Below are 13,202 nucleotides of genomic sequence, written 5' to 3' on the forward strand. Positions count from 1 at the left end.
GCCATGGTTATTAAGTGGCAGGACTAAGATTCCCACCCAGGTTATCTGACCCTAAATTTTATTCTTTTGCTACTTATACTAGCTTAGAATTTAGATTTTGTATCCAAGAACAACCCTGATGGAAGATGGGCAGCTTCATGGAATAGACTTACTTTTTTTTCCCCAATGTGCTCCAGATCCATCCAATCCAACAAACATTTATTAAGTGCCTAATGAATACAAGGATGATCAGACAGTTGTTGCTTGTTGTGTTCACTGCTGAGTCTACCTATCTTTCTAGGAAGCTGGGATTGTTAAAGGAACAGAGACATTCTCCTACAAAATGAAGTATACAGGATTCGGGTCTTTGATCACCGAAGTTGCAGTTCACCAGTTGTACCAAGTATCCCCATTCAGTGAGGATAACGGTGTTGGCATAACAGAAACTAAGTGAGTTCGAGTTCAATTAGGTGAAAGCAGTCATATCCTTTGACTCCTAATCAATAGCCAAGACTCCTGGAGTTGTGAACTAATCCCTAAGGAATCAAATGACAACAAACAACAGACCAAGGAAGGAGTTTCTTTCAGTATATCTGCTTTTCTTTGGAATTTAAAAAAAAAGGGAAGGAAAAAGTATATTTGTTGTGGAGTTAGAGAATACTTAGAAGTTTGAGACTGAACAAAGGTCTAAATTTCCAAAAATGGAATCAATGTCAAAACACCTCTAGAATTAGTCATGGTCCTATAACATTGACTTTAACAGCTACTACTCCCTTCAGTCCATGCAAAAGATATATAGTATTAAGGGAATGGAGGGGGAGATGAAAGAGGACCAGCATTACCTAATCACACCCTTATAACTCTAGTTTTATCTTTAGAATCAACAGAATCATAGAATTTTATAATTAGAAGGAAACCTAGAGTCCACCTTGTCCAACCCATATCTGCATAGGAATTGACCCTATAAAATCCCTGATAAATGACCTTCCAGTCTTCAGTACCATTTCCTAACCACCAGATAGATGTCTGATATCTTTTCAGGGGATGAAAATTTTACATAAGAGGAAATTGAAGATCAGGAAAAATAATTAATTTGTCTAAGGTCACATAAGTAAGTAGTAGGTATATGGATGTGAGGAATGGAACCCAGGTCTTTTGAATCTAAGAAAGATCACAGATATGGATCTAGAAAGAACCTCAGAGGGCATCTAATCCAACCATAGTAATTATTACAGAAGGGGAAAATTCAGGTTAATAATTTGCCCAAGGTAACCTAAGTGAATGGTAAACATCCAAGGTGAGATTTGAACCCACATTCTCCACCTCCAAAGCAAGTCTCTGACTGTTTTAACACATTCCTTCCCAATGATTACCTATTTTCTAGATTAACAATATTTCCTAATTCATATGTCTTTCTTTTGTTCTTTGAGGCAAGATCTCAATTTGATTGAAGTGAAAAATGAACCTTGGAGCTCCCCAGAAATACAAATGCAGAATCTGGGAAGCATTCTGTACCGTTTCTTGACCACCAGACACCAGATGCCTTTTCAGCTGGTGAAAATGAATAACCCAGAGAGGCAGGTAAGGATGGAGCTTTTCACTTAATCATAGGTTCATGGAGAGCTGGAAGCATTTGAATTGTGCTGACATTCCTGTCTCCTCCTTGGGTCCCAGGTCACCAATGTCCTCCAGTACCTCATCCTGAACAACGAAGGAACATTCCATGAAGATGCTCCCACCACATTTCTAGAGCTTATCCAGTTGATTCGGGTGATGGATATTGGAAGCCTGGCCAACATTTGGAAGCAGTGGGAAGACAAGCCTCACTACAGGTCACTGGCAGGCTGTCCTCCTTATATCACTCCACCAGATCCCGTCTCCTTTCAGGGATCTGGGTTGAGTGGACTGGGAAATTCCCACTGGGGGGAAGGGTGGAGTCCCCAAACATCCTTATTATCTGTAGGCCACAAAAACCTTAGAGACCAAAATATTAGGCATAAAATGAAGGTGTTGTGACTTGTGGGTGTAAGGGGCTGGCTGCTGAGTGCTATCACCATGGCAGGAACCAAAGAGACCCTGAAGTTCATTAACCAAAAAATCATGACCAATACCTTCTCCTTCTTTGAAAATTTGCTGGTGGTCATTTTTCTCATTCCAATTCACCACAGACAACATCAGTGTCCTTTCCATGGCTGCAGTAAGTGAAAACAGACAGTGAAAGCCATTGGGGACTGTCTAGAGCAATATTTTCTCATGGGGGGATGGTGGTGGTGGTGGTGGTGGTGGTGGAAGGGTGTCAAGGGAAATCCCCGATCAATATGATAAATTCCCCACTTAAATTGACTGGATTATAGCACATAAACCCAGGAAGAGACATATTAGTACTGAGGCAGCCAGGTGACTTAGACTTGGTGGCTCAGGGTGTGACTATGCTGGACTTGAAATCAGAAAGCCCCAAGTTCAAATTCAGACTCAGACATTTGCTAGATGTGTATCTTTGGGCAAGTAAGTTAATCTCTCAGTCTCAGATTCCTCATCTATAGAATGGGGACAAGATTATTAATCTCTCACAATTGTTGTGAAGGCCAAATAGGTTAATATATGTTAACCCTAACCTGAAATTCATTTAGAGAGATAAAGACAGAGAGAGAGAGAGAGAGAGAGAGAGAGAGAGAGAGAGAGAGACAGAGACAGAGACAGAGACAGAGACAGAGACAGAGACTCAGAGAGAGACAGAAAGAGACAGAGACAGAGACAGAGAAAGAGAGAAAATTAAATTTCGGTCCCACGTTCCCCCTTCTCTTGTAAACTCTGAAATGCACTCTCTGTCTCTATCTCTCTCTCTCTGTCTCCATCTCTCTCTCACTTTTTTCTTTCTCTCTGCCTCTCTCTCAGTTGCTCTCTGTCTCTCTCTTCATCCTTGTCTCTTATTTCTCTGTCTTCCACACACACACACATATATATATATATATATATATATATATATATATATATATATATAAATTTTTGTTCACACACATATACATATGCATATATATATATATATATATATATATATATATATATAGTTTCCCCAAGTCTAAAATGCCTGTATTACACAGATAGTCTCTAATATCTTTTTTTAAACTCTGTCTTTTGATCCGATGGCTGTGATACACACCGACCCCTGTATTGTTCATCTGTGTAAAGTCACAGTCTAGGTCAGTGATGCTGAACTCTAATAGAAATAAGGGTCACAGTCTGTGGGTTGCATATTTAAGAAATTCACATATTAACATTATTGAAGTTCTATTGTATTTTTTATTTTGTTAAATATTCCCCAATTGCATTTTAACTTGTTTGAGCTGCATCTGGGAGTATTGCAGAGTATGCCCCTGGCAGGCCACATGCTTGACCCATCTGCTCTAGTGGACATAGAGATAAAAGGAACCTTAGAGGGAATTCAGCCACTTCTTTTGCAGAAAAAGAAGCTGAGGCTTAGAGGTATAAAAATGACCTCCAAAGTATAAGTGGTGAATGGAAAAGTCTGAATTTGGACCCAGATCTGCTTATTCAAAATGATGATGATGATGATGATGATGATAATAATAACTGTCATTCGGTCTCAAAGAAGACCAGGACATCAAGGAGTGATATTCTGACTTTCACATAAAATTGATTAAAAAGGGGGCATTGTGCAAAGATGCCATTTTCAGTATCCCAAGTGAACCCAGTAACCTGACATAGTAAGATCAGGTTGGTGATCAGTGTTAAAATCCCAGGAACCTGACCTTTTAGAGTCTGGAAATGACTTCCCAACTACCCTCATGCTGACTTGAAAATCAGAAACTCTGAATAATACAATCTCAAGTATTAGAAAAGATTTCAGACATCATCAAGTCCTACCCATTCCTACATAGGAGTCCCTGAGTCCAGAATGGCCAGATAGTGATCATTCAGGTCCTGCTGCAAGAACTCCATTGAAGGGGAACAATGCTCTGCCAATCATAGACCTTTCTGCCTTTGATTGCTTTTAAATTTCAAGATGTGTTTCCTAAACTTGAATGTGGATCTTCAGCCTGTAACTTCCACCCATTGGTTCCACTTCTGCCACGAGTCTCATAGAAACCCCCTAATACCTCTTCTATATAACAAGACTTAAGATACTTCAGAAATCCTCCTGACTAACCTCCCCAGCTCCTTCATGGGATTCTGCTACATTCCGGAGTCCAAAGCCCCTGGTTCAGCCTTCTCTGGCTTTCTCCTTCAGTATTTCAGAGCCTATATACCCTTTGTTTAAAAAAAAAAAAAAGGAATGCCATAAATGAGATACCATAGGAAATATTACCTCCAACCACAGATTCTTCATCTATAAAATGGGGATAAGATTACTTATCTCTCACAGTTGTCATGAAGGTCAAATGAGTTAACCTATGTTAACCCTTCAACCCTAAATGCATTATGGTTTTGGAATTTTCTGGTTTCTGGGTCATATTGAGTCACACTGTCTACTAAAATCCCCAGATTTGTTTTTCACTGGAGTGGCCTCCAATCTGGTTACGATGCTTTCCCTATCTTGCCCTTGGGAAGCTGAATATATTTGAATCAAAGTTTAGGCTTTTTCCATCCTGGTAGGTGAGTTTTGTGTCCCCTCTCCAAAATGGGACATCCTGTACTGAGCTCTTTCTCCATCTGGTTCTTCTCTAGCTATACTTGTTTATGGACATGATGAGGATTATATTGAGGATGTGACATGGGTTTTTCCAAGGGACTTTTTAATAAGATGTTTTTCTTTTCAGGAAAGGGTCTTTGGGGACAAAGGAATGAGGCAGCCCGGTGACATTCACCTGTGACCTTTAAGCTGGAAATACCTGTCTCATCCAGGTTTGGCTTGCCTTCCTGGTGATGTGTTTTTCTAGACTCAGGCCCCCATCTAGGAGTCTGGCCCTTTAGAACAGCTGGCCACCGGCATTGGCAGACACTCACAGATGGAGTAAACAAATTCAACAAGCATTTATTAAAGTGTGTTCTATATGCAAAGCCCTGGTTAATAACCATAATTCTAGCAATACTCCCTGAGGTCTTACTTGTAATAACCGGCTTTTACTCTTTCCCTCATCTAACGTGTCCTCTATTGACCCTATGGCCACTTACCTCCTCCCTCTGAAGACAGCTCCTCAGACAGCATGTCCCCCCCTCCTTTGACTCTGTTGACCACCAGGCTACTCTTGGGGAGGGGGGATTGGTTGCCAGCATGACATCCTAGTGTAAAGGTCCCTGGGCTGGACATCAGATAACCTGGGTTTTGAGGCCACTTCAGCACCTTGCTGGCTGTGTGACCTTGAGAAGGTTCCTTCCCCTTTCTGAACCTGTCACTTTCTTCCACCTAAGGCTGATGGGACTGACCACATAAGTTGTTGTCTCCACCCCTGCTTTCCCTCATTCTCCCCAAACACAGCTGCCTTTCCAAAGTGCCTTGAAATTGCAGCTGCATTATTGTGCAATCTGGTGAATCCAATTTTACTAAATACAAAAATGCCCAGAATCAAAGTTTTTCCCTTTTATAAACATCCCAGTTACATTAGTTTAAAATGGAGCTGTTTTAACTTCTATAGGAAATTGTCACCAGTCCTCAAATACAGAAAAATTCCTTGCTTCAAAAAGTTGCCCTCCTGGCTTATGGTTCTATGGTTTACAGGTCTTATCTTTCCACTTCGTCATCTCCTGCTGATGCTCTTCAGGTGAGAGGTTTCAAATATCAAAATTTTTTTCTATATATATATATATGTATATGTATATATATATATATATATATATATATATATATATATATATATTCCTTGAAAGTTCCCAAGATATTTTCACAGTTCCTTACATTTTCTTTTCTTTTCTTTTTTACTTTTTGAAGGCAATGGGGTTAAGTGAGTTGCCCAAGGTCTCACAGCTAGGCAATTTCTATGTATCTGAGGTTGATTTGAACTCAGGTCCTCCTGAATCCAGGACTGGTACTCTATTCATTGTGCCACCTAGCTGCCTTGCCTTACATTTTCTAATGCTACAAAATATACTGATAAAATTTTTAAAATAAAAATAAAATCAACATTAGTCATAGATGTTTGAAATGTCTTTTTAATCATTCATTTTATTTTTCAATTAAGCATTTATTTTATCTGCATCCTGTCCCTACACAAATTTAAAAGAAAAAAAGAAAAAGAAAACCTATGTTAACAAGTATGTATAGTGAAGCATAACATGTTCCCATATTGTTCGCAGCCAAAATAAGTATGTCTTTTTTCTGTTTTGTCAATCCATCATCTTTCCAACAGAAGCAGTGTCTTCTAGAATCATCTTTGGTCTTCTTAAGTCATGGATTGCTAAGTGTTCCTAAGTCTGTCATGTTGTTTGTCTTTACAAAGTCTCTTGGTAATCATTTTCCCTTTTCCAAGTCCAGGAAAGAAGGTTCCAAAGAGATATTGCTTTGTATGTTGTAGCTATCTATTTATTTACAAATTATTTTCTTTATCAGAATGTAAGTTCCTTGAGGGCAGACATGTGTGTGTGTGTATGTGTGCTCAGAGATTAGTATAGAGCCCAACAAATAGGAAGAGATTAATTAATCTGTGGTGACCAGATGGTTGATGGTTAACTTGTGAATTCTTGAGAAAATGGTGGTGAGGACCTCTGACTTTACATCCCTATGGGATGATTCAGCAATGACCAAGCACTTGATTGGCAGGTTCTCCATGACTATGCAAATGAAGCAATTAAAAATGGCCAGGAAGAAGCAATGGTCACAGCCCTGAAGGCCCTTGGCAACTCAGGCCAAGTGGCCAGCATCAAACGCATCCAGAAGTACCTGCCAGGATTTTCACCTTTGGCTTCTGGTCTTCCAGTCAGGGTTCAAGTGGAAGCAGTGATGGCCCTGAGGAAGATAGTCAAAAAAGACCCTTCAAAGGTGAGAATCATGTTCCTTTTATTTTATACACACAGTCCAGGGATAGAGCAGTAAAACTTGGGTCCAACATCATCAGATTTAATACTGAGATCAAGAAAGGACTTCAAAAATCATCCTGTCTCATCCCCTCCTTCTACATGAGGACAGGTGAGCCCAAAGAGCTTAAGAAACCTTCCTAAAGTTACAATTGATAAATGTTAAGGTGTAATTTGAATTTAAGCCCACTGACCCCAGAATTAGATTTTTTTTTTTAATTCACATTGTACCATATTGCCCTCTGATTTTTGCTCATGAAAGGATTATGGCCAACACCAAACAATCAGCCAATCAAGGTTTCACACTCTATGTTAGAAGTTAGAGATAGGAAATAACAATGACAAAAACACCGCATGTTTGTCGCATTTGTTGATCTGATTTGGTATATCCAAGGCCCCCTCTTACCAGAGGGAAATAGTTAATGTGAGCAATGATCAATGGTTGTATCATAACAATGACGCACCAAAAATGGTTCGTTGTGTGCAAATGCTTGGCTGATGTTGGAAACAAGTTGGGCTGACTGATGAACCCTGGTGCAGAATTCACTTATTCAAACTCCACTGTTCCCCCTTCTCTCCTCATTCCCACACATTCAATTTAATTGAAAGGGAAAAAAAGGGCCAATTCAGTGACTACATGAAGACATTACCATGGATATTAGAAAATGTTGTATGGAAGCTATTTCAGTTCATAATGTTACCTCTCCATGACTCATGCACTGGACTTTACCAAATGGCTCTAATCATTTTAATTTAGGTTTTTACTCAGTAGAGATGAGACACAGAACATTTTTCATGAAAACAAGTCTCCTAGGAACCTCTTATTAAAAAGAATATTTACCTGATGTTTCTGTAAGCAGAGGCTTTTTTTATAATTATGGCAGCCCCTTTGGAAGAGATCCTATTCCCCATTTTGGGACCTCTTAGAAAGGACAGAGACCCTTCAAGCCTTATTTCTGATATTAAACAGCCCTACCTTAAACTATCCTGTCTATATGGTGTAAAGATTTGTCTTTATCTTCAGGATAACATCCGCATTGGCGTGTGTGTATTGAGGGGTGTGTATCAAGGATCTATGAACCTAGTGTCATTGTTCCCCTAGTGGACCTAATCTATTGGGTTTCTTAGAGTGGCTGTTACCCATTCATTTCCCCAAAGAAGCAGCAAAGAGTAAGGTAAATCTTTTCTCCACAGTTCATGAGACAAACACAATTGTGGGTAGAGGTAGAAGATACTGATATTTATAATTGAGTCATGAAAAATTCATATGAATCAACTGGTGAGACATATTTTTGGGGAATCCTACTGTGATTAAGAGACTATGGGACACACAAGTAAATATAAGGTTGCACTCTTTGGCCTTAAAAACTTAGAATGTAGTTGAGAGACATAGACCCCTCTAAAGAGAACTATTAACTATCTTTGTGTTGTGGATTGAGTTAATATCTCCCCAATCTTGCCAAGCCTTGTCAACTCTCCTGTAGACACTTTCCTAGTTGAAGCCCTTATCTCTTCTTGCCAGAATTATTCCAATATTCTACTTTCTGATCTCCCTTCTTCATTCTTTTTTTCCAATCCATCCCCCATACAGCTGCCAAATTTGGATTCCCAGAACAAAAATATGACCATGTATCTTTCCTATTCAATAAACTCCAGTGGTTCCTCTTGTTACTGGGAAAAAATGAGAACACTTTTGTTTGGAATTTAAAACACTTTCTATAATCTATAAAACCCATGTTTTACATTTGCTTCCTATGAATCCTATGAAGGAACTCTACTTTCCAGACTAATCAACTTCTTTGCTGTTCCTTGTACATAACATTCTAAAGTATTATCTTTGTGCTGGCCACCCCCCTGGCCTATATTGTTGTCCTTCCTGCCTCTTGCATCTTGGAATCTCTAACTTCAGATTCAGGTCAAATGTCACTTCCTACAGCAGACATGTCCTCATCCTGCTAAGTATTTACCCCTGCTTAAATTACTTTCTATCGACTTTGTGTGTATATACATATATATATATATTTTTTTTTTTCTATGAATTTCTCTGTATCTGTGTTGTTTTTCCTCTAGTAACAAGTCCCTTGAATTTCAGAAAGTCCCTCATTAACTTAGAGTTTGTCACATTCAACAATGGAGATTTGCTAAAGGGAACAATAGATATTGGACACATTCAGGTCACTTTAATCTAGGGTTAGCCAAGGACAGTCTCTCGGAGGGAGACTTTTGCTAACCTTGGGAAGTTTTGTAGAGGGGGAGAATGACGAGGGTTTTCAGGCAAAGGATTTGTCTCTAACATATTTCTACCCTGCTTCTGTCTATGTTCTGTCCATAGGTCCAACAAATCCTTCAGGAGATCATTGCAGAACACTCCCTGTCACCCAAAGTCCGGATGATGGCATCTGCTTTGCTGTTGGAAGCACAGCCTCCTCCTTCTGTGGTGACCACAGTGGCCAACACTATGCTGAAGGAGAAGAGCTTGCAAGTGGCCAGTTCCTTCTACTCCTGCTTGAAGACCATCTCAACAAATCATTTTCCAGATTGGGTTAACATGTACGTAGGGAATCAGTGGCAAATTTCTAGGATAAGTAGTTATTTCAAACATACTGACATCTGAGGACCAGTATGGCCTCTGATGTCCACAGCAGGGAGAGCAATTAGAACACTAATTACATCAATAGTGGTTTTATGCATACTTCAGCTCCCAGGCAAATTATTTTGTGGTTTAATTAAAGTCTCCTATCTTTGTCAGAGCTATGTCACATTATGAAAATATATTATAGACTTGATTTGTTATGAAATTCTAAAATAACTGTGGAAATTATAAAGTATATAGGAAATGCACATAATTTCTCTTTATGGAGGATTGTCACATACTCCAACAGTGGTGATCCAGTCTTTACTTAAAGAATTTTAGTGAAGGGGACCCCCTTCCCTCCCATACACACACACCATGCAACCCATTCTACTCTTTGATATCTCTAGTTGCTAGGAAGTTTTTCCTTAAATCAATTCACTCCCTCTACATTTTCTACCCAATGTTCCTAGTCTTGCCCTCTTGAGCCATGAATCACCAATCTTATTTTTATATTATATATATATATATATATATATAAATATATATTTATATAAATATATGGTGATAGAAACCAATGAAGTTTATTGAATAGGGAAGATATATGATCAGATTTGTATTCTGGGGATCTCAATTTGGCAGCTATATGGGGGATGAATTAGAAAAGGCAGAAGAGGGGTAGCTAGGTGGCACAGTGGATAGAGCACTAGCCCTGGAGTCAGGAGTACCTGAGTTCAAGTTTGGCCTCAGACACTTAATAATGACCTAGATGTGTGGCCTTGGGCAAGCCACTTAACCCCGTTGCCTTGCAAAAAAACTAAAAAAGAAAAAAAAGAAGAAAGAGAGAATAAAGGAGAAGTCTAGATTTCTGCTAAGAGTAGAAGCCAAGCTCATAACTTAAGAGTTTTCGATATCTGCTCTATTATCCTCTTCCCATCTTCCAGGTTTTTTTTTCTTCTCTTGACTCAGTAATCACAATTCCTTGGATTAATCCTCATACATTCTTAAACTAAGTCCTTTTGCCATGCAAATCTTCCTCTTGGCCATGCTCCCTAGCTTGTCACTGTCTTTCCTAAAAAATGTTCTTCCTAGAACTAACGAGAATATTCTAGATATGGTCTGACTAGGACAGAAGACACATCCTTATTTCTTGAAAATGCCTCTCCTCTTGCAGCCCAAGACTACAGTGGTTTTTCATTGACATGTCACATTGTTAACTTTTATTGAGCTTGCAGTCCACTAAATACTCCAGGTCTTCTTCAGATAAACTATTATTTCACTCTGTGCTGCCCATTTTGTGTCTTGTAGAGTCGACTTTTTGAGTGCAAGGGCTTGAACTTTATTCCTAATAAATTCATTTGATTAGATTGAGACCTAACATTCAAATCATAATGAATCCAATGTGGCCTCAATCCATCTCTTCCTACTTTGTATGCCATCTATGCCTCCATTCAAAACACTGATAAAAATGTAGCACAAAATACAGCCAAGGAAAGATCCCTGGCCACTCTACTGGAGACTTTCTTCCAGTTGACATAAATACATTAATGATTAGTCTTTCAATCTTCTAATTAAATCAGTTTAATTCTACCTAATTGTACTATGAGTTAGCCCATCTCCACCCATCTAATCCAGCATGAGAGTAAAATCTTTCATTCCCTCAATAAAAGCCTAGATTTCTACCAAAAATAAGAAATCAAGCTTATGATTTAGAGTTTCCAATCTCTGCTCCCTTTTTGACTGAGACATCTGCCCTTCTCCAGTTCTATAGCATGGCTCTGGCTCCCATTCTCCATTTTTTTTCCAAAGTTTATTCCTAGTGATTCATAGGGAAATTTATTTAATACTTGGGTAAATGATATTAATTCGGAGTATCAGCATAATACAATGGAAAGAGCAGTGACTCCAGAGTCAAAGATCCTGGCTTCAAGTCCTGTCTTTGAAACTACCTGGATAACCTCGGACAGATCACTTAACCTCCTTGGCTTTCAGTTTTCTCATCTGAAAAATGAGACAATTGAATTAGATGCCTTCTGAGGCCCCTTCTAGATCCAGATGTATTATCTTATGAATGTAATCCCCCTAATGTACCTGTATAATAATGGTATGTTGGGTTCTTGATAAAAATAATATAATTTTGCTAAAACTCAAACTCAAGCTTATTGACCTAGAATTTTCAATCTCCACTCTTTTTTTCTTTTCTTTCTCCCCCCATCCTGAAAATTGAGGTATTTGTCCTTCTCCCATTTGGTCATATCTCTCCTGTCCTTTATAATTTTTTAAAAATTATGTTGTAAAGTTATTTGATTTTTGCAAATATTCATAAATAGCTCTCTCAGTAACCCAAAGGAACAACAAAAATAAACTCAAATTAAAAATAAAATTCTTATCATAAGCATACATGGGTTTACGTTCCCAAATTATATTCCCAAATGCAAAAATGTTTCTGGCTGCATTTTAAGTTCATTACAATTCTGGCAGAAAGCGAGTGAAACATTTCATCTTCAATCTTCTAAGCTATGGTTTAATCTATGAATTAAAAGAGTTCTCAGTTCCTTCAAAGTTGTCTTTCTCTATAATTTTGTAGTAATTATATAAATTGTTATAATGCTGTTTACTTTGACCTGCATGAATTCAAAGAGGTTATCCAAGTTCATTATTTCTTATGTATAATAATTATTTTCCAATTCATTCATATACCATGGTTTCTCCATTCATTTGGCAATAAGAAGATATTCCCTTAAATTTCCAACTTTTGACTACCACAAAGAGAACAGCTATAAACACTTTTGTATATATGGATCTTTTCCATCTTCCTTTAATCTCTTTGCAATATAATCCTAGCAGTGGATAGCTGGTTCAAAGGCTATATACAATTTAGCAATTTTTTAGTTCCAAATTGCCCTCTAGAATATCTGGACAAATTCATAACTCCACCAACAGCATATAGTATGCCTGCTTTCCTGCAGCTCCTCCAACATTTGTCATTTTTGACAGTCTGATAAGTCTGGAGTCAAACTTCAAAATTGCTTTAATTTCTGTTTCTTCAATTATTCATACTTTAGAACTTTTCCTCATATGGTCTTTGATAGTTTGGATTATTTCCTTTGAAAACGATATCTTCATAGCCTTCACATTTTTCTATTGTGAAATGGTATTTAGTCTAATAAATTTGAATCAGTTTTAAATTTTTCTTGGATATGAAACCTTTATCAGAGGTTTTCCCCTCCCAATTTACCAATTTCTCTTCTAATTTTAATTATATTTGATCTGTTTGAGTCAAAAAGTTTCAAATTTTATATAATCAAAATTATATATTTTATTTTATATGATCTTCTCTATCACTTATTCACACATGAATTCTTTTGAAACATAATTTCTTCTTTGTTCCTTTAATTGATTAAGCTGTGACTTTTTATAACAAGATGTTCATTTGGAGCTTATAATTGGTTTATAGTGTAAATTGTTAATCTAAGCCTACTTACTGCCAGACTATTATCTAGTTTTATCAACAGTTTTTGGCAGATGTGAGTCTTTCCCCCAGTTATTGGGATCTTTGGGTTTATTAAACACCATTCTGCTGGGTTTATTTGCTTCTCTTTGTTGTGTCCTTAATCTGTTTCTCTAATAAACCTCTCTAAGGTTTAATTAGTATCATATTAAAAAAAATTTAGTGCATTGA

General features: G+C 37.8%; 1 protein-coding gene across 1 annotated transcript in view; it reads left to right on the forward strand.

Moving 5' to 3' along the window:
- LOC141510980 (vitellogenin-2-like) overlaps positions 1-13,202 on the forward strand; it is a 63,813-nt gene that overhangs the window by 14,128 nt on the left and 36,483 nt on the right. The window contains 8 exon segments of the mRNA XM_074220347.1: positions 281-429; positions 1,410-1,560; positions 1,654-1,811; positions 2,010-2,124; positions 2,126-2,176; positions 5,574-5,699; positions 6,695-6,913; positions 9,281-9,498. Coding sequence (XP_074076448.1) covers positions 281-429; positions 1,410-1,560; positions 1,654-1,811; positions 2,010-2,124; positions 2,126-2,176; positions 5,574-5,699; positions 6,695-6,913; positions 9,281-9,498 — 1,187 coding nt within the window.

This window comes from Macrotis lagotis, chromosome 2 (genome assembly GCF_037893015.1).
Source record: "Macrotis lagotis isolate mMagLag1 chromosome 2, bilby.v1.9.chrom.fasta, whole genome shotgun sequence".
NCBI classification, from domain to species: Eukaryota; Metazoa; Chordata; class Mammalia; order Peramelemorphia; family Peramelidae; genus Macrotis; species Macrotis lagotis.